At 39.7% G+C, this 22,944-nt stretch overlaps 2 protein-coding genes across 2 annotated transcripts in view; both read right to left on the bottom strand.

The window, feature by feature from the left end:
- LOC115676708 (phosphomethylethanolamine N-methyltransferase-like) overlaps positions 1-22,693 on the bottom strand; it is a 34,115-nt gene extending 11,422 nt beyond the window's left edge. The window contains exon 1 of the mRNA XM_030599674.2: positions 22,558-22,693. Within this exon, the coding sequence (XP_030455534.1) occupies positions 22,558-22,570 (13 nt within the window). The 5' untranslated portion in view covers positions 22,571-22,693. The remainder of the gene's footprint in view (positions 1-22,557) is intronic.
- Positions 17,222-22,693, bottom strand: LOC115676706 (phosphomethylethanolamine N-methyltransferase-like). The gene is made up of 12 exons (XM_030599670.2): positions 22,558-22,693; positions 22,317-22,432; positions 21,116-21,253; positions 20,881-21,018; positions 20,048-20,191; positions 19,492-19,602; positions 19,235-19,376; positions 18,392-18,672; positions 17,943-18,104; positions 17,784-17,837; positions 17,627-17,701; positions 17,222-17,526 (listed from the first exon to the last, which is right to left on the bottom strand). The coding sequence occupies exons 1-12, from the start codon at positions 22,568-22,570 to the stop codon at positions 17,428-17,430; spliced, it is 1,473 nt and encodes a 490-aa protein (XP_030455530.1). The 5' UTR covers positions 22,571-22,693; the 3' UTR covers positions 17,222-17,427.
- Positions 22,694-22,944: the final 251 nt, after the last annotated feature.

Here is a 22,944-nt window from a genome sequence, read left to right as displayed (position 1 = left end):
CCACAAAAAAATCAAAACAAGCATACCTTTGACAAATTTACTTCAAATTAATTTTTGACTACTAAAAACTCAAAACTGATATACTTGTAACAAATTTACCCTCTGTTAGCTTCCATTAAAATGTATTAATATCGTGAAAAATCCCAAATTGGTACATCCCAATCCAATACACCCTCAACTTTAAGCAAATTGACAGTAAAATAACAAAAACTAACAGAGGATACATTTGTCACGGGTGTACCAGTTTTGGATTTTTGGTAGTCAACAAATTAGTTTGGAGTAAATTTTCCTCAAACGTACCAGTTTGAGATTTTTTTCTGGTATTAATCTTATATGAAAAAAATAAAGCAAAGTCGTAATTAAAATATCTCGCACGTAAAGAAGATGTGCGCAGATCACATCTTATCACTTTCGAGTTTTATATTTCCAAAATAATAATTTACTTTGATATAACTTTAATCCAAGGATTGAATTTACCTTAAGTTAGGGTTGCTCGCCCTAACCGGTGATTTCCTTGTCCACAGTATCACATTCGACGATTTCTAATTCAAGTGTCTGGAAGGCAAGATCCAAGAATATTACCAAGAATTTAGTCGTGGAGTTCTTTTCCCCTCGATTCTAGCTAGCCCTAACTTAAGGTAAATTTAATCCTTAATCCGCGAGAGAGCATGTAGCATACGGACATACGTGAGGTTGACTAGGCCATAGAGCTGTCGTTTAAGAGAGAGAGAGGAAGAAGGGAAGAAGGCGTGGAATTCTGGGGGGGATCATCGGGAGGAGCGAACCAAAAACGACGTGACGATGATTGAGAGAGAAAGAGAGGGAGGAGTGAATAATGAAGAGCAATGGCCATGGAGAAATACAGCATAAGTAGCTCATCTCTCTCTCTCTCTCTCTCTCTCTCTCTCTCTCTCTCTCATATTAATGGGTCTTCTCATGTCTCGTGCCTTTCACCATTATTCTCAATCCTAACTGCCCCTCTTCCCCCCCTCTGCTCCTTTGCCTTTTCCTTTGTCTATTCTCCTCTCTCTCTCTCTCTCTCGCCCAACAAGGAACAAAAAATGAAATTCTAGCAGAATTTCGAAATACGTTTCGTTTCGCCATGAGCAAGAAAATCGAACAATAAATTCACCTCTCTCTCTCTCTCTAGACCCAAGAAAGGGCAAACCAGAAAGAAATCTCATATCATCATTGTTAAATAATTGGAAGTCTTGGTAGAGAGAGAGAGATGGGGCCAAAAGATTTCATGTCTTCTTCGGTGGCTGACTACAGCCCACACAGCACATTCAATAATTTCTATGCTGCGGGATACGTCAAGGGACGCGAGAAGTGATGTGTGAAGATTGGATGATGAAGCTCCTCTTCATAGGTATCTAACTGCAAAATCATGATGGTGGTGGTGGTGGTACTGACGATTTGTGACGATACATTTGGCCACGTGTACGGTGTAGTGCAGTGACTTGGACTGAGATGTGATATCATGAATGATGGGAGGGACGGTCAGAGAATTGTTTTGGTGTTTGTAACAAAGGGTTTAATAAAATAAAATGTTGAGTAATTCTTGATCTTTCACATTTTCTTGTACCTAAGATTGGGTCGTTTACTTATGAATCACTCCATAAGATTTTTCTTATCTGATGTTGAATCTTGAGCATTGACACTAATTTCTACGTAAGTATTATCCCGGCCCAAGTCCTAAGGGTGTTATTGTAAAACGACGATTTTGAATGTCTTTCCTTGGATATCAATTAAGTCTGCCCATATTTGTAAAGGAATTTAGTTAAAATGCACGTCATGGAAACACTTGAAGTATGTAATCAAGGAACACTATAATTTCAACGCATTAAAAGTTTTGCGGGAAATTTAATCAGCATTTTAAAATTAAAATTTTCTCGACAGAATATGTTTAATCAGTGTCTCAGAAATAACCTGCGACATCTCTAACCTCCAAATGTCCATTGAAGGATATACCCTACTTAGTTTTCAATAATTTTTAATGTCAGTCAGAACTTATAGCTGCAAATCTGCTGTCATGTCGAGGATTTTCTTAATAAGTGCTTCTACAACAATTGTGGAACTAACTACTCAAGGGGAACTTACAACTGTTTCACACACTGTTTTTGTTATATTATGTGTAATAAAAATTTTCGAAATAGAAATAATTCTGGCAAAGTATGTTTTAACAAGGATTTGGCTAGCATAACGGCACCGTTACAGGCAATTAATAAAGATACTAGCAAGACCACGTTCTGTTTTTGCATAGAATTGGCAAACAGAGCATCGGTTTCAAACTCCTTTAAATATCTAAGGCGAGCATCAAACATCTTGGCATTCATATCTCATAATTTATAGGTCAATATTGCGGAAAAAAAAGAGAAAAATAAAAATAACATTTGAGAATTGATAAACGAGAAAAGTAAACATCAAGTATGAAAATATAAATGGTGGACTCTGAATTTTTAATGTTTTCATATCACATGCCCAGCGACTATGTTCTTTCATCTACGCAATGAAAAACAAGTTAGTCTCGCTTTTCGAAAAAGAAAGTTTACTAGTCCCTTATTAACTTTAATCACACACAAGTATATTGTACTTGAACAACGTATTATAGTTGTTGTATTTGGCATTAAAGTTTTAAACTCGTATGAAAGGAATTATAGTAATGAAAGTATAATTCTTTAAAATGTGATAGAAGATTGATTTAAGCATAAAAAAAAGAAAAAGAAATGTCACCTTACAATGTAATATAAGATTTAGATCAAACGTATATTGTTTCATATATTTGTGATTATTTGGATCTTGGTCATTACTAATTTTAGGTTTTTCTCCCTTTTTACTTAGGCCAAATTTTGTTATTTAAGGGAAATCCCACTAGGTGTGATTTGCATGGATTCTTGATTTTCCAAGGAAACCGGACAAATCTTGGGGAAATCTGTAATGCACGGTCACTGCATCGTCACCAGTTCAAGAATAACGGTGCAGTCGGTTTCTCATTTTTCTTTTAAAAAGTATTTTGAAAAAACTCGTTAACAAGACCATTGCGTCGAATATTATATGAGAATCATGCCACGAACTTTTATGTCGCCATGTTATGGTTGACGAGATTGTGCAGGGAACTATTTCATCAAGTTGTAAGATTCTCAATTCATACAAGAAAGGTTTTCGATGAGTTTCCCTCAAGAAAGTTCTTTTGAATTAATTCCAGAAAGTGAGATTTGTCTCCACTTACCATGCTAATTATTGTCGGCATTAATTAGTACTACTTGGGGAGCTGTAACTTGCTGATCTACACAACTGTTCCTTAAAGTCCGTTCTTCGTTGTTCATTATATTAAAGTCCGTACAGAGCTAATCTCCAGATTAACTTGGTGGTTCCCTTCTTTAGCTGTCGGTACAGTTGTTTATACATCAATTAATGCAGATGATGAAGCTAACCCAAAACTAATCAATGCACTGTGACCTCTGCATTAACATATTGAGAAGGGCTAAAAGAGCAAACCCTAGAAAAATGTCAGAAGTGCCCTTCACTAACGCCCATTATACTTGTTTTTGTGATTTTTTTTTGGCTGTGATATAGGTAAGTACTTTTTAAGCATAGTAACTGATATCTAGGAGCAACTTTTGAGATGACCAGGTGGAAATATCAAATGGGTACTAGGTTGTTTGACTGTGTGGGTATAGGCTGCACCAGGAAGCAGTGCAATTTGACAAGAGCTTTTGTCTTCAGCCAAGGCCTAATTAAGTGTGGGACACACCCTGGGGTAGCTGATCAAGGCGTAAGATTTCCAACAGAAAATGCTACAACTAGAAAGGATAATTCTGATGCTCCAAAACAAGATGAAAAATTTGGGGGATGGATGGTGGTACAAAAATCGAGGAGAACGACAACTCGTTGAGGACGAGGGGACAACATTGGAAAACACCAGTCAGGATCTCGCTTTGCTGTGTTGCACTCTCACATAGAAAATGAACAACCGGAAATAGCAGAATCTGAGAATCCCTTGCCTTCGCAAGATATCACTGAACATCCTGCCCCGCCTAGGGTGCGGTCTCAATTGGGTGATGATGAGCTACTTGACCAATTTGCAAAGGATTATAAAACCCCTAGCCAACAACCTCCAAAGCCTTCTGAGTTGATGGTTGCCAAGTCCAAACGTCTGCCTCTTCATAGTAAAGGGGATACTGATATGGATGATAACTTAGTAGTCGTCGACAACCCTGTATCATCGGTGGGATGTGAAATGGATTTGTTAGTGGGGATCAAAGGGGTCGGTTCACATTCTGGAAATTGGAGCACTAAGGTTAATATGCAACCCAAGCCCCCCGATCCCATATTGAACAGTAGCGGTCGAGACATGGAAGATGACTCCGGAACTTTGGCTATCTCATTGGTACCTGATACCTTTGATGAGATCATGAATTAACTTTGCCTTTCTGTGTAATTTGCCTCTCCAAAATCTTTTCTTATGATGAATATTATAATTTGGAACTGTCAAGGAGCTGGTAGTAAGAAATTTCTCATAGCCATGAGGGATATTATAAAACTATAGGTGCCCGATATTCTTGTAGTGCTGGAACCTAGAATCAGTGGCGATAAGGTTTCTACAGTTATTGCAAAACTGGGATTCAGGCTTTCAGTTAGGGAAGATGCACAAGGTTTCTCTGGAGGTATATGGTTTCTATGGAAGGATGATTCAATTCGAGTAGATTTGCTTTGCTCTAATGCTCAATTCATTCACCTCAAGCTGACGGCGAATTGGGTTTCATGGTGTTACACCGCTATTTATGCTAACCCTGCAGAGAGCAAGAAAAAAGAATTGTGGTCTGCTATTGCTAACCTAGCTATCTCAATGACCATGCCCTGGCTCATTGCGGGCAACTTTAATGAAATTGCTTATGGGCATGAGAAAATTGGTGGAGCTCCTGTTTCGTTGGTCAAATGTGACAATTTCAGAAATTGGATCGACTCCTGTCAACTTCTTGACCTCGGTTTCACCGGTTACAAATACACCTGGAGAGGTCCGAAATGGTCAAGACTCGCTAGAGTTTTCAAGAGGCTGGATAGAGCGTTGTGTAATGCAGATTGGCGATTGATGTTTCCTAATGCTTTTGTCAAGGTCCTACCGCGAGTTAAATCTGACCACCATCCACTTCTTATCAACCTTAACGGCGTCACTACTCATAAACGCGCTAATCGACCTTTCCGTTTTGAAGCTGCCTGGATAACTCACCCTAAATTCTCTGACTTTGTTAAAGAGAATTGGAGTGTTGACACTACACTTCAAGCCCAATTGGAACAGTTCAAGGGACGCGTACAAGAATGGAATAGGAATACATTCGGACATATCTCCAGACGCAAACGGCAGCTCCTTGCTAGAATTGCAGGCATCCAAAGAAAACTGGAACAGGGACACAATCCTTTTCTTGAGGAAGTTGAGCAGAAGCTAAAACATGAGTACATGGAAACTTCAGTGCAAGAAGAAATTTTTTGGTTCCAAAAGGCCAGGCATAAATTTATCACTTTTGGGGATAGGAACACTCGTTTCTTTCATACCACAACAATCGTTCGACGAAGAAAGAATGGCATCTTATCCCTAAAGAGCGAGGATGGAAGTTGGATTGACGATCCCACTCAACTGAAGAACTTGGCTATCTCCTATTTTCAGAAGCTTTACACAGAAGAATGTTCACGCACTTCTACGGTGAATTGGCCTGATCGTTTCAACCGTGTTTCCCAAGATGAGATTCAGAGGCTTTCAAAACATCTGAATAGAGAGGAAATTCAGAATGCATTGTTTGGAATGGGACCGTTTAAAGCACCAGGACCAGATGGATTTCAGGCAATTTTTTATCAGAACCAATGGGCAACAGTGAGCAACTCGGTAAATCTTGAAATTGAGAAACTATGGCTCCGGGATGGAAACCTGGACGGCATCAACCAGACACTTATCACCTTGATCCCTAAAGTTGATAATCCCGATAGATTGGTGCATTTCCGACCCATCAGCCTCTGCAATGTTTCTTACAAAATAATCACTAAGATTATTGTCAACCGATTGAAGGAAGTAATGCCACTTCTGACTTCACCCAATCAAGTGAGCTTTGTTCCAAGTCGCTACATTCAAGATAATATTATCATTGCTCAGGAAATCATTCATTCAATGCGCAAGAGGAGGGGCAAGAAGGGTTACATGCTAGTTAAGATAGATTTAGAGAAGGCATATGATCGACTAAATTGGGATTTCATTCGCGAGACTCTTCAGTTGGCTGGTATCCCTGAATCATTGTTGAATCTTATTATGCGGTGTATTACAACTAGTAATATGCAACTGCTTTGGAATGGGGAACTAACTGAAGTGTTTAAGCCTACAAGGGGCCTAAGACAAGGGGACCCACTTTCGCCTTTCTTATTTGTCCTTTGTATGGAACGACTTTCTCATTTAATCATGGAGTTGGTTGAGAAGGGAGAATGGAAGCCGTTTCGTACCCGTCCAGGAAGCCCTGTAATCTCGCACTTAGGCTCCGTTCGTTTGGCAGAAAATATTCTCCTTTTGGAAAATATTTTCCCGGAAGTCATTTTCCTGGAAAATGTTTTCCCGGAACATAATTTTCCGGTGTTCGGCGACCAATATGAAAAAGTTTCGGAAAATATTTTTCGCCGCGCCGGCGACCGCGGCGGCGGCCGGCGACCGGTGGCGAAGGCCGGCGACGACGGCCGGAGAACCGGGCGGCGGCGACGGCGGCCGATGACCACCGGCCGCGGCGGCGCGCCGGCGACCGCCGCGGCGGCGGCCGGCGGTGAACGGTGGTGACCGGCGATCAACTTCCTCTCTCACGGAAAATATTTTCTCTCCCATGAGCAATTTTGCCTTCAATTTGGGGGAAAATGATTTCCTCTTTGTGAAAAGAGGAAATCATTTTCCTCAAAATAATGAAGGACTTGGGGGTGGGGAAGGAAAATGTTTTCCCACGAAAAACATTTTCCGCCCCCGAACACCGGAAAACGCGGAAAATATTTTTCGGAAAAATATTTTTCCGCAAACGAATACAGCCTTAATGTTTGCGGACGATCTCCTTCTTTTTGCGGAAGCCTCTCCTCAACAAATGCTGGTTATCAAACGGTGCTTGGATTCTTTCTGCGATGCTTCGGGTCAAAAGGTTTGTAATACTAAGTCCAAGCTCTTTTGTTCGAAGAACGTCCCTCGACATGAAATGACACTTATCAGCGCCATGGGAGGCTTTCCTCTTACTACCAATCTTGGCAAATATTTAGGGGTACCATTGCTTCATGAAAGAGTTACCCGTAGAACTTACCAACCTGTTGTTGACAAAGTGCATAATAAGTTAAGCGGGTGGAAAGCTGCAAATTTATCTCTCGCTGGTAGAATCACCCTGATTCAGTCTGTTGCTATGACTATGCCATCTTATGTGATGCAAGCCGCGAAGCTACCTGTAATTACATGTGAAGCAATAGAGAGAGAGTGTCGAAACTTTGTTTGGGGAGATGTTGAAGGTAAAAAGAAGATGCACTTGCTTAGTTGGGAGAAGCTTTGCCATCCGAAAAACTGTGGGGGGCTAGGATTTCGTAATCTGAGAGACAGTAACAAAGCTTACCTTATGAAATTGGCTTGGTTCTTAGTTTTGAAACCAACATCACTATGGGTTTCATATATTCGAGATAAATACAATTGTATTGAATTGGTACCGTCTGCTCTACCCTCCCGTACTACACATTCTTTATTTTGGAAGGCTCTTAGCAGCATCTGGAGTGATGTCCTAGAGGGTATGAGATGGGTAGTTGTTAATGGGCGATCGGTTAAATTCTGGAAGGATAACTGGGTTGATGAGGTTGGCCCACTAACCCACTGGATTCTTCCGTCTGCTTCAGCACAGAACCTAGACTGCACTGTTCGTGATTTCGTTTGCAACAATCAATGGCACCTTGCACTTCTAAAAGACATTCTACCACAATCAATCTTGATGCGTATACATTCAATGCTTCCACCTTCTGATAATGGTGGTGAGGATATGCTTATATGGGGCAGTGATAGCAATGGTTCCTTCACGGTTAAAGAAGCTTATGAATTAGTTGCACCAATACATCAAATGCCGACTAACCGACTCTGGAGTTTAGTATGGAAATGGGATGGGCCACAAAGAATCAAAAGCTTCTTGTGGTTGGTTTCTCATCAGTGCCTACTCACTAACGATGAAAGATTTCGACGTAGACTCACAGCGGACTCTTGTTGCGTGATGTGCCCGCACTCTCCGGAGACAATTATACATGTTCTCAGAGATTGCAAGTCTGCAAAGACAATTTGGCAGAAGATTCTACCTGCTAGTTTACAAGGCGAGTTCTTCACCCAAGATCTACTCCCATGGTTGATGTTAAACTTATCTGGTTCATCAACTAGGGTTCGTGATAATTGGTTACTATTTTTTGTTGTTGCTTGTTGGTATTTCTGGAACTGGAGGAATAGAAGAATATTTGAGAAGGATTTTTGTCTTACTAGCGAACCCTTGTGCGTGATTCTAAGCCATGTCAAAGATATTGCTTCGGCTCGACTGGCAGAACATAGATTGTCTCCCCATAGGGAGAAAAGAGCTAAGCTTGTGGGTTGGACTGCCCCTTCGACTGGTTGGGTCAAGCTCAATTCTGACGGGGCCTCTAAAGGCAACCCGGGACCCACCTCAGTAGGTGGGCTTCTGCGCAATGAATCAGGCAATTGGCTTGCTGGATTTGCTCAAACTGTGGGAGTGTGCTCTTCACTCAAAGCAGAACTATGGGGTATCCTTTTGGGTCTTAAAATGGCAATTTCTTTGGGCATACCTAAACTTATTGTAGAAGTAGACTCGCAAATCGCCATTTCACTACTTCACATATCATCTCCCGCTCTCCACTTTGGCGATACGCTCATCCCTCAAATTCAGAAACTTTTAAGGTGTTTCCAGAATGTCAAAATGCTTCATAATTTTAGGGAAGGCAGCTCATGTGCTGATTGGTTAGCAAATTGGGTATTTCATTCTAGTGATGCAAATGGTACCTTAGTGCTAGATAGGCCACCGAGAGGGTTGATTCCTCTTTTGTTAGGAGATCAAGTTGGTTCAAGTTTCGTTAGACGAGTTATGTTGTAATTTCTGGGCTTTGCCCCTTTCAATACCAAAAAAAAAAAAAAATGTGTGGGACACACCCACCTAAATTGATCATTGGGGTTCGTTGCCCTCGTACAATTGGCTGGTCAAGCACTACACGCCACCAAATGATTTATTCACATCGAGAAGGGGAAGCTGAAGAGGACAATTAGAGTTAGTGGCGGTGATGTTTGAGAGGCCGAGGAACCGGTTACTTTAAACGAAACATGCCTATGAACTAGGGTTGGATAAGAGTTTGTCTCATGAAGGTACAAGAGGGTCCTCACATCCAGATTTGATACCAGCTTATTATATGATTTTATATTAATCCTCTTAAACGGAGGCCTATGAGTGTCTGTCTATTCACTTAGTCATCGCCTAAGGAAATTGTGCAGTTTTCCATTATATTAACTGTTTGTGTGTGATCTTATAATCAATACTTTTGAAACCGAATTATTTCGGAATTAAACATGATTAAAAAGTACTCTAGAGGCACTCCTTGATAGTTGATAGGACTATTTCGTCTTACATAATGCCATCCATGCATACACAAACTCGACTTGATTCCTACTTAACACGATCTTCAGTTTGATCGGTAAATTACTTTGTCTGAGCTTGAACATCTCGCATCTCACCGGATCGACTTAGAGCCTAATGGCTGGAACACCGGAAATGACAAAATCGCATGTGGCTCCACGATCCCGACGGACGGGGATCCCGAGAGATCCGAACCCGGGCACATATGATCTTTCTGCAACTCTAAAATGATACGATGGTCCTCCTGACAAGTGTCCATCAATAATCTCTTTCTTGGAACTCAAAGATGAGGATCAGGCAAATAGGGAAGCTGCTGTGTCGGTCATTTAGGAGAGGTTTGGTTTAGAAATCAATGTAGATTCGTGTGGGAGCTCCGATCCAAGAAAGGGACCAGCGTACTTCTAAATCGAGTATGAGAATGTTATATTTCTCTTGTCAAGGTAAGTTCACGTGTCCCTCACAATCCCACGTTAATCTATCCCATCATTTCCTAAAACTAGGTTGAAGAAATTTAGCTGCGCATTACTATAGATTTCTGTGATGCAATACAGCATTTACCTTTTGGTGTTTGATCTTCTTCGTGTACAGTATTCTCCTTTTTTCTAGGGTTAGTACAATTATAAACCGCAATCCCAAATCGGTACCCCATAGAATATGTTTTTCCTCAAATTAATTGTTGCCTCGCAAAAAACCTCAAACCGGTACCCCTGATCTAGATCTACCATCCATTAGCAATCTGTCCAATATCCTGTGAAAATGTATATCTATCATCGTACATGGAAGACTACTGTAAAATAGATCCGACGTAAAGAATGACAGTTTTGACATTGAAAATCCACGTAGATTGACGCGAATGCTAACACACGTGGACTTTTCATGTCGAATTTGTCATTCTTTGAGTTGCAGTCGTTGTCGCATATTAACGGGATATTGGAAGGACTGCTAACGAACGGTAGATTTGGGTCAGAGGTACTGGTTTGAGGAAAACAATGTCACGGGGTACCAATTCGAGATGTTCTTTTGTGAGACTAGCATCAATTGAGGGTAAATGTATCGTGGATGTACCGGTTTAGGACTTTTAATGGTAATAACTCCTTTTTTATTTAAATCATGCGACATTCATGTATTGAGAACACCATAAAGGGATTCATCTTATCAATCCAAGCACACCTAGACAAAGTCCTTGATTAGTTTCTAGTAATCAACTTGAGCCAGCAAGGGGACCATATCAGCAATTCAACCCTAAACCATCTTCCCCTTGCCAAACCACCGGGGAGCCCGAACCCAGATTCTGATTTTTCTCGATCTTTTCTGTGCTTCCACTTGAGCAAGAGTAGACAGCGATGATCGCGAAAGCAAGGGGGAGAGAGAGTTCTGGAGGAAAACCCAGAAACCAAAAGATTTGAACGTTGAACGTTGACTTCATGTGGTGTTTTGGCACGGACTCTGGCCGAGCTGCCCTGTTGGTGGATGTGGGATTCTTGGAGGTGATTGGCTGTGTTAGCATGCGAATTTGTTTGTGGATACCGTAAAATAGATTTTTGAGAGGTTGTGAGGGGGAAAACGTAATGGGGATCTGATCCTAGTTGATCGAATCAAATGATGGGTTCATCTTGATAACATCCCCATGTTTGGTCACCCAAAGATTGGGGAACCTTGTATTGTATGACCCCAAGTTGCAAGATTTACTTTGAATTTGATGCAAGTAGTTTGTCTTATTGGAGATCCATCACCAATCTCTAGTAATCAATCTCAATCCAACTCTTTAAAATATATATATATATATATATATATATATATATATTAATATCAATTGTGACACAAAGAATCAAAAGGACTGACAACAAATTGTAGTATCATATTGTGCTATAAAATAGCAGACTCTCACTTGTATCGGCAAAACTTACAATCTTGTTTTAAAGATCACACTTGTTTTATCTTTGTGCGCCATAAGTTTCTTACAATCATTTGCAATCTTTCAATATCTTGTAATCTATCAATCATTTACATGTCAATCACGTAGTTGACATCTATATTTCTTATAATCTAACAATCATTTACATTAGACATATTTCAATTGCTACCTTCTTCTAAAATGAATCTCCTTATATAAAAATAGGGTTAATACCACGAAAAATTCCAAACTGGTACATCTATGACAAATTTATCTAAAACTATTTTTTTTATCATAAAAAACCCCAAACTGGTACACCTGTGATAAATTTACCTTCTGTTAATTTTCATTAAATTTTACCGTCAAACTACTGAATTAGATGACATGTGACAGTTGAATGGTGTATCGGTTTAGAGTTTTACCTTCTGTTTGTCATAGGTATAGCAGTATGTGGTTTTGCGTGATATTAATCCAATTTAACGGAAACTAACGGAGGGTAAATTTGTCACAAGTGTATCAGTTTGAGGTTTTTTGTGGTCAAAAAATTAGTTTGGATTAAATTTGTTACAAATGTACCAGTTTGTGGTTATTCGTGGTAAAAAAATTACTTTTTAATAAATTTGTCATAAGTGTACCAGTTTAGGGTTTTTTGTGATATTAACCCTAAAAAATATATAAGGATATATTCTAAGGAGATCTACCTTAAATATATTATTGTTCCTATATAATTCTCAATCTTCTTATTTATAGTAAGCATCCTTTGAAACCCTTTTTTGTGTAAAATGTAAGTATTATTTAGAAGATGAAGTACATAAGCCTAGGGGTATCCCATCATTACAAATAGAACTAATAATACGAGAAGATGGAGATAGGAAGTCTTCACATAGTAGCCAATTCAACATTAGCATGGGAAGGTCTAAAATATTTGTAGAGTGAAGCTCTACCTCTAACGATTTTTTGCACCTTGGCCAAAATAATATGGATATCATTTGACTTGCTTTGAAAATGTAAGCGATTGCACTCCATTTAAATGCAATATATGGTCAATGAGAATAATAATACCTTGAGGAGCCTCGAGGCCAGGTCCTTGCCTTCAGTATCCCTGATTATCAATTGAAGTTCATCATTCCATCCTCCTATAGAACGTCGAATCCCATGTTGCGCCAGGATATTACGCCATGTACTTCCAGTTCAGTTGCATTGGAAGAATGAATGAATTATGTCTTCTATACTAGTCCTATAGAAATTGCATTGGATATCGACCGAAGGCATCCATCATGATACAATCTATCCTGTTAGAAGCCTGTCTCTACAAAGAAGCTGGCCAATGAAATTGTGTTTGCTGATATCACTGGTCCAAATTAGGTTATGCCACTCCACAATCGGCCCCACTTGTTGGAGTTCGTCATGAATTTCTTTATAATAGTACCTAGAGCTAGGTATGACCGAAGTTAGAGCAGGTCTCGACTTAAGAAGACCTTGCCAACTTCAGGTCGTAGTGCCATTGATGTCGAGGTGCATAATTAGAGTTCCTCTACATTTAAACTGTGAACCCAATTATCCATAGGGAAGAAGATGGATAATTGATAAGGTTCCAAAGCATGCGGCGTAGCAATACTTTGTTTCATAATTTCAGATTGAGCAACCCTAGTGCCCCCTCCCTTTGGGTGAGCGAACTACTTGCCAAGCGATTTTCTAGAATTTTTTTAAGTAAATATATTTCTATATATATCCAGCTCAATCCAACCAGAACATTCCGCCACTATGAATCTTTTTTGGCCCACTTTTTACTCACTTTATCTATCTTGCAGTAAAGAAAATGAAAACCAAGATTATTGATTAGTCAAAATTGCAAACTATTGTTAGGTTAAATTTGTCATGGTTTATTTGCTCAGAATGTAAGGCCAATCCCACTTTGTTGTGCGATATATATTGGATGAAACACATGGTCCATGAAGGTGCAGAGCAGCCAGTGACAATTTAATTTCTTGGTGATGTCATATTGATAAATTATTGGGCCACCACATAGGTGGGTTTTGCTATGATTAATTAATGTGTACATAGCCAGGGTCGTAGTCACACGCAAGCTTGCATCACTTCTCTACATTCGTCTTCTTGAATTGAAGGCTACGCTTTAGTAGGATTAGTGTTTGTACACAGACCACTTCTTCACCATGACATATATAAATGTACATACTTTTATTTTTATAATTAACTTTCTATCAATATATAATAATGATAGAAAATGAATCGCGCGAAAATTGTGCTCCATACCCAGATTCTTCGGCTGGAAAATTGGGTATTAATTCGTGCACCATATATCCTGAACTAGCTCGATATAATCAATGTTTGAAAGGGCTTGCAAGCTTCAATCAGAGGACAGACACTAGCCGTGTGAAAAACTCGTATTATATCGCGTGTTCTACCGAGGAAAGCACGTCGCGCGTGTGCGTAGAACACCGAAACGACGTCGCGAGCAGCAACAACAGTAATTGACGGGTCATAAGCTGCAAAGAATACTGACACTATGTTCCCTGAACAAGCTATGTATATTTTGGCAAATAGCTAATATGCCATTCTTTTCATGCACCTATGCCCCAAAAGAAATTAAATGGCACAGCTTCTGAAATTAATTATTTTTGGGACCAAAGGAGAGTTAATATTTGGTGAGGCAGATGCTTTACGGCTTTACGTTAGCACTGTCCCATCTGTCTCTTGGTTTTTTCCTTTAGTTTCTGTCGCTTCACACGGTAAGCCAAGGCATCAATGATATGAAATCAATGGCTCCCCGATTCTGCGCCATGCATGCGCCGGAATCGGGTCCAGCTATCAGATCCAGAACTGCATCAGACAGCATGACTCGAGTTAGACTGAGGTCCACAAAACATTACGTGCAAAGAAGATCACGTACCAATACCATTGTCGTCGTCGTCACACGAGGGTGGACCTTGGGTTGGTGTTATTCTTTGGTTGTTCTTGGTTGGACGAGGAAGACGAGAAGTGGAATGTGAGTTGTCTGTATGGACTCAAGCTTCGATTGGAGAAGAAGTGTTTGTTTGGGGTTTGATAATTGGTCAAGGGAGAGAGAGAGATGTGGGCTCGGGCTTGTTAGCGGGAGCCGGCTTGAGTAATCGTCGTCGAGTGCTTGCAGAACCCGACTCAGAAACGACTCGATCTTGAGATGCTCGAACTCAAGGTCATAAGATAACCCAATTGATCATCCACGTGTGCTAGATATGATTCCACTCGTCTTGACATTGACATACGCCTGTACGCATTCTCTTGCATGAGATAATTTCGCTACAAAGTCCACAAATCGGTTAACTCTAATTTTTTCGACCTGTGCAGGTAGCCCTGATCCATATCATTTTGCATGTATCTGGTGGGATTTGAACAGGTAACTTTTGGTTCCCAAGTCACCTGCCTCGATCCTGCATCGACCTCGAAATGTTCATCACGTATTAGTTTATTTATACTTGAATGTTCGCAGTTACACTTGTATTGGGATCTGAGGTGTTATATATTGCATAAAAGTAACAGTTGTAAGGCCAACATAGAAAACGTTTAGTAAAATCGCAAAAAAAAGAAAACAGATCTTTTATCTTAACGTACATTTTGCATCAGAAAAGAAAAAAATAATATTTAATTAGCTTCCAATATCTGGCAAAATGGATGGTGTAATTATTCACTGTGCATTTATTTTTTTAAAAACCATAAATGGTCTCGACACCATCTAAATATTAGTTGACCCATCACTAATAGGCCCTTCATAACCGTTCATCGTGTCAATCGGTGAACTCGAGATATACATTTTAACATTGTGAATTCGCATTCGCGGTTTAATTTCTATGGTAATATCAACTATAAAATGTTGTATTTTTGTTAAGCATGCTAGAAACAAGGGAATCATATCAGTGGTTCTTGTAACTCCTGCTTGAAGTTCAAAGTCGTCCTCGACCATGCATGTTCTTCTGATTAAGGACAATTGCTGTACTTTTTCTGGCAAAAATGTGAAAGTTTATTTTGGCTAATTCTAAAAAAAAGCACCAACTTTATCTTAAGTAATAACTCTGGCCTGAACTTTTTTTTGTTTCAATGAAAAGCACAAACTTTTATTCGAGTCCCAAATTTGAACCCCGTGATGTGAAATTTTCAAATTGTTCGGGCAAGATTTGCGATTTAAGTAAAAGTTTGTAATTTTTTATGAGACAAAAAAAAGTTCGGGCCAGAATTGTCACTTAATGTAAAGTTGGTACCTTTCTTTGGAATTAGGCCAAGTTATTTTTTTAGAATGCGACATGGATTCAAATTGCTCACTTGTACACGGACCATTTTCATGTGCAGACTTTTTTTTAAACTTCTTAGGTCAGAAGTCGAACTATTTCGATCATTTTCCCAAACTAAAATTAGAACTTAACCACAAAACTAACATCCTTTTATACACACGCGATGAATTTTTTTTTTCTTATCGAAACGTTCCGGGAACAATCTGTGATTCTTTTTAAACATACAACGACAGGTTCGAATAGACCGAAAATAGATAAACGATTTTGCATTTCGAGTGACTAGACAAGATCTACCTAGGTCTATTTTAATTCTTCGGAAAGATGTATTCTGAATTCTTGCCAAATTTTTAATTTGTCAATACCTATTTTACGAACGTGTCAAATCTTGATAATTCGTTCAACAATTATTGCTTCTCAGAAAAATGAACACGTCACTTCCTAGAACACAACAATAAAAAACAAAACATGACCACCAAGGTCAGTAATTGCAGAAGAATAATGTCTAAATTTCTTCTCTACTTACTTCTCTCTCTCTTGCTTTTAGCTGCATGGAAGTCTGGAGCTTTCTCTCTACACACACACACTTATATATAAGTGTGTGTGTGTGTGTGTGTGTGTCTTATACCTTCTCTCTGAGGTGAAAGCTGAATTTCCAGAACTTCTTGCTAGTATGTATTGGACCGAGGCCCAATGCTGTTTTCTGTAGTTCTTGGTCCTCTTGAAAAGCATCTGCGGATGTCCATGTACCACACGCAGTTCGCTTGAAGCGTGCGTGTTGCCATTCACATGTGCATTTGAAATGAAAAGGGTTTACTTTGACGACAAGCAAAACCACAGAAAACACAAGAAATCCACCAAAGATACTACGTGCAAGTCCATCATACGGTTTTTGATCAAATCGTGGTGTCTGATAAGTAACATTCGACAATAACCAATGATTTGATTGAGGGCGCCGTTAGTCATGACATTTATAAGGATGCAATGCAAACTTTTCTCCTTGAGCTCCTAGCTCACAACTAGGTCGGTTCGATCATGCAATGACCAAACCCCAATTGTTGCATGATCCTAAGTCTTTTAGGGGGTTGAATCAAATCAAGCTCAAGAAATTGAATGTTGATCTAATGACATAATTGGAAAGAACAGAAACCGACGTCATGTCATCGGCCATTGGTTTCGTTGATGAACCAATGATTTGTCATTTTTCCAAAATGTGAAGCACAATGCAAAGGTCCAATGTCAAATGCTCATAATAATCCTCAACTACCCCAAGTGGATTATGCCGATCTATAAAGTAGCGAAGAACGCCATATATCAGAAGATCACACTAAATCCAGATCAAACATCATTGTGCCCGCAAGCATGGCCACTCTAAATCTGTCAAGACGACGTCTTATTAGCAAAGTCCAAAGGAGAGTACACAGCATTCAACAGACAGGATCAACTGAACAACAAGCAAGACCAAGGGAAGGGATATGACCAGAAAGGCCCCGTCACCAGCCGGGGAAAATGCCCAACAACCACGAAATTCTATCCACTAACCGAGCAGATAATTTATTGCATGATTTTAGTAATCAACTCATCACTTTTTCTTGGCGATGAAGAGACCCCATCGTTGCTCACCCGATGAACTCCTCGTCAGCTTGGCCTTCCAGCCCCCAACTATATCATTATAGTCTTCCTGCATATTTTAGGACAGCCAGGCAAACAGAATTTAACACAATAGCAAGTTTAATCCGAGGCTTTTTGCAAAGACGACAAAAAGGTTATGGAGAACATACTTCAGAAAAGTCGCTGATGAATACATCTTTTTCCTTCTCAACAGCATTTAATTCTTTCTCCAGAACTTTCATGAACTGAAAGCACAAGCAAGGGATTTGTTTCAGAATGGAAAACAATTTGCACAACATGGCAACACACCAAAAGATTTATACAGACCTGGTCGGTACGATCCTCTGCTATGACCTCAGCAAATCCAGCATCCCTAAGCATCTGCATATGGTGAAAAAAAAAACAGATTAAATAAGCTTGATGTGTTAAGGATAAATTTGTCGGCACAAAGCACAAAAGAGATGTTTTCAACATGTTAAAGCATACCTGACCATATGCCTGCACATCATGGAGATCATACCCTCTTTGCTTGATATATGCCGCAAACTCTGGTGAAGGAGTTCCGGCATGTTTGCAGTAATCACTAATAAGAACTTTACCTCCAGGCTTCAACCACTTAAAGAAGGATCTGAATAGTGCTGGTTTGTCCTGGAAATAGCACACAAATAGAACTTAGCACTGAGGAGGCATATGCATACTTCTACATGAGAGGAGACGGATTAACAAGAAGTAACGTGCATCCATATATAATCTCCAACCAAAATGTTTCTACATTGATTATTAAAAATCAAGTGACTTCATGGGAACTGTACAAAAATGTAGATGACACAAATAGATAAATGAGTACCAAATCAGCTTGATGTACTATGCCACAAGTGCAAATCTTGTTTTGAAAAAGAGAAGTTACTTTTTTTACTTTGAAAAAGAAAACTTACTTGAATATGCAGTATTGTGTCACGACTGTAGATCACGTCAAACGTATTATCAGGGTAACTTTTCTTGGTGCAGTCGGCAACCTCCAATTCAACGGAGCATTTGAGTCCAATGGCACGCTCAAGAGCAAAAGAGATCATATTTATGGAAAGATCAATGCCAGTGACCTCGACATCAAAATTCTCTGCCATGTAGAAGTCTCCTCCACCAATGCCACATCCAACATCTAAAACTTTCTGACCAGGCCGGAGTTCCAGCTTTCCCACAAATTCTTTAGTGGTATCTGTTGCAAATAGTAATGGTTAAATTAATTAATCTAAGACCAAAGAGAGACCTCAGGTTTGAATAATCCCAGAGATCCATCAAATTTGGTTAAGTTCATAAGAAGCCAAGGTGTCTCAACATAGAAGTATCACAAAGCAAAACATGATAATTCGAATGTTTCCGAATTCAAGTAAATCTTTTTTCTTTTTCTTTTGGCCAAGTAAACTTATGTGATTACTATGCATTTGTCAAACTGAAGCATTGTCTTTTCTGTGTCAGACTGGTATTGCCCCCTAGAGAATCAGAAAGCTAATGTTACACACTACTAAGTCATCTGGGAGCATTTGTGTACAGCTTCCCAAGAAGATCACTTTTACTTATGATTATCCATCAAGGACTGATAGGTACAGAACTATTCTAGGTGAAAGCTTCCAGTTTCTTAACACGCGTGGGAATGACGGCAGCTATTTATCCTTTTTTTTTTAAAACACGCATTTTCCCCCAGATAACAAGTACTCTTTTTGAATTTCACACAGAATAAATTAACATTTATATAAATATTTTTTTTTTCTTAAGCATACCAATCCCGCCTGTGCTCACATAGCCTTGCCCAAAGACACGCTCATAACGTAGAATGCCACTACTCTTATACTGAACATTGTCCAAGAATCGCTGAAAGCCTCTATCATCCTCTGACTTGACTTTCTGCCATATCCAGCAAATCTGCATCAACAATCATGTTGCCCGTGTTATTATCATATCTACTATCCACAAAGCTGTAACTGGAAAAACAAAAAAGATCAAAAAGCTGAAATTCAAGTTTTGGAGTATCATTTGCCTGATTCTGATTCTTTTTGTTTCTCACATAAGCTTCAATGCACTTGCAGCTAACAAGAGAAAGTCCAAACAAATCTCCAGATGCATCACGCATGTGGCATTCTTTGAAAACCTGCAAATGAATGTGAACAAACTAAAATAGCCACTAACATATCCACTAAAATATCTAGCATGGATTCTAGAAAAGTAACTTATTTACTCCAAAATATGTACACTAGAACCAGGAATAAAGGGACTAGAAAATTTCTGCAAATCCCTCGAGAAATATCTTGAATTTGTGCAACCGAAACATGCATCGAAGCAAATCTAAAACATATTTACATCGTCTCCCCCTTGTTTCTACAGTGAAGAAATTTTTTTGAAAATATGGTTCGCACAGAAGGAGCTTTTTGGAAAATCGAAATGTGAAATAATCAACAAAAATTTGAGATGAAAATTGGAAAAGATTTCAGTAAATGATCTTTCCCAGTAGCAATTCTAATCTGTCAGAACATAAATTGTCAATGCCAATGTCTTTCTATTTTAGAAGCATTGGAAAAACTAATCCAAGGACAAACCTTTGTGTAGAATCTGGGTTCTCGATAATGGGTTGGGTTATATTTCCTCTTAGAGTCTCCAGATTGATGGAAGCAAGATTCACGGAAAAATATATATCCACCAACCTTCAACCATTTGGTCATCCTTTCAGCGAAATTCTCAACCTGTAACAACAAAATACGTGTTTAAGAAGAAGGTAGAGGGAAAAGATATAATTCTTCTTTACTTCAAACAACTAGGGACAAACCAATTCAGCTATGAATTTCACACAAGGAGAAGTATAAAACCGGTAGTAACAACAGCACCAGATTAAGGTGGCACAAACAAAAGCATAAAGCCAACATAGAGCCAAAAATGCAGCAGTCATGCTCAAATTTGTTAACATAAAGCGAAGCAACATTTAGGAGCACTAAAATTGTACAATACGTACGAGCAGATAACCATGATGAAGATGCACAATTGGGATCCAAATGAGTCTGATAACTTAGGGATATTTTCAATGGAAACATTCAGAAAAATCTTTTTTCAATTTAACCTAAACACAGAGAAATAAAGAGAAAATCAGAATGTACTCAATCATTACACTGGATCACATAGCCATTAAACTTGAGATGATTACTCACAAAAAGTTCTGTATAGGGGAAAGTATCCCTGATAGTTAATTTTGATGCAGCATAAACATCTCTCATAACTAAGACATGATCCAGCACTCGCAAACTTTCTAAATGGAGAGAATGTTTACACGATCAATTGACTTCATGGTAAATGATGGTAACCGACTTTCTTACTGCAGTCATGCTCTGTTATCAACAGTTTATGTAGGAAAAGAATACATGAAGAAAACGACCATCACCTCCGTGTCTGAAAGATACATAAGTAACCCATTTGAGAATATCAAGTCTACAGAATCTTCTGCAATTTTCAAATCCGGGGATGTCACATCGGCACATTGGAACTTGGCATTCTTATAATGCCCATTGATGCTCTCATTCTGTAAAACAGAATTTGAAAAATGCATTCAGACAATCAATGCAGTATGCTCTTTAAGAGATGCATTACCTAAAGCTTTTCATTCAGAGGCACGTTACCTTCTTGATTGCACCATCAATGAAGTCGAGAGCCAAAAGCTGACCAGCTTTCTGGGCTAACTCACCAGTAAATCGACCAATGCCAGCCCCAAGTTCCAGAACTGATTTTCCCTCGTATGGTGGGAGTAAAGAAAGGATCTACAACCCAAGCAGCCGTATAAGTTTATGGAAAAAATCATGTGAAGCTAAGTAACACAGAGCAATAAAGCAGATAGCAGGCATTTCGCTCCATTTTAGCACTCGTGAATATCCCACTCAGCATGTTGTAATGGTGACCATAGCCTTCTTTTATCCAGCAAAGTTGGTCCAGCTGGACATAACTGCTGTTGTGGCTGCCACCTCAAGTCAACAAATATGGGAATGCCTAATAACTGAGGTACATGGAGAAAAACCCACGTCTTGGCTGATTATGACCATTGCTGCTGGAGTTGCTCGAGTGAAGTATTTTCTTTATGCGGATATTCACATGTTTATTCTTTCCCCATATTATTAACCCAAGGAATTGAAGACGATTAATCTCACATTGTAGTTCGATTGAACACAAGCAAGTATTGTTCTTTCTTTATTCTTTTTGGATGAAAGCAAAGTTGCATAGTTTTACCAAGAAGTATATTCTTTGTCCTTTAAAGTATAAGGGATGGAAAAGTTCCACCCAAATCCAATATGTGTTAATCGAGCAATGCGAGCTGGATCCTCAAATGTCTGTGTGATATATATAATGGAGCCGAGTGAACAAAGTTGCATTCCCTTTTCCCAAAGAAAAAAGAACAACCTCAAATCACTGGCAAAATCTTTGGCTGTAAGGGGATTGTCATAGTTCCTGGGATTGAGAAAAACAAGGAACAGTACTGTCCAGTAGAGTGCTTGCATGAAGCTGTCACGCCTAAAAGTAACATGTCCAACAGCCCCCAGGGTGCATTGACGATTCTTGCAATAATAGTAGTAGCAGTAATAATAACGACAACAATAAAACAAAGGGAGATAAAAGGAAGGGAAGCCATCAATCGATTCTCGCATCAACTGAAACCTTCAAAAGTGACAATTGCCTTAGAGATTCCGACGAACATTACGCGAGCGTCGCCATCAGAACCACAAAACCAACAACAGCCCATTTCCACCAACAGGAACTAAACTCAAATCGCCACCATTTCCACAAACTTAGGAAATCACGGAAATTTCAAGAGAGGGACAGAGAGGGTACCTCGGGGCGCTCTTCTCTGTCGAGATCGGAAGCTTTGGAGTCGAGTATCATGGCCTCGATGGTCAGGTCCACCGAGTGCTCGACCCAGTAGCTCTTCTGCACCTGGCGTTCGTCTCCTGACAAGATCCCAAGCCCAAAACTCGGTCAGCATTCCGCGAGCCCACAAGAAAATGTAACAAAACAACGCCAACCCAACAATCTCCGACCACAAGAAACCAGAGAGAAGCCGGAGGAACGATACCTTGAGCAGCCATTGTTGCAGGGGAAGGTGGCAGACGAAGGTTGAAGGGAAGAGCGAGTGAAGCGGGGCTCAACGGCACCCCTGAATGGCGAGGCGAGACCGAGAGAAGCTCCTGGATCTGCGGTCGTGTGCTCTCCCTCTCTGCTGCATATGCCGCACGATCTCTGTCTCTCTCTCTGGTCTCTCTGCTATCGGACGTGCGTTCATGAGCGACGATGGGGCGATGGCAGTAGCATTCGCGCAATGCGTATGCTTTTATAGAGGGAGGGAGGGAGCGCGCAGCTCCGCCCCCAGGCAGCCAAAGTTTACATTTTTTTTCTCTCTTTGCCTCTTCTCTCTCTCTCTCTCTCTCTCTCTCTTTACTTTTCTCGTCGTCGACGACTCGGC

Source organism: Syzygium oleosum, unplaced genomic scaffold, assembly GCF_021117445.2.
Source record: "Syzygium oleosum isolate NSW1041296 unplaced genomic scaffold, Sole_v2.1 Sole_v2.17, whole genome shotgun sequence".
In the NCBI taxonomy this organism is placed as follows: Eukaryota; Viridiplantae; Streptophyta; class Magnoliopsida; order Myrtales; family Myrtaceae; genus Syzygium; species Syzygium oleosum.
The sequence above is the reverse complement of the archived record's forward strand: the minus strand, read 5'-3'. Positions and strand labels throughout refer to the sequence as shown.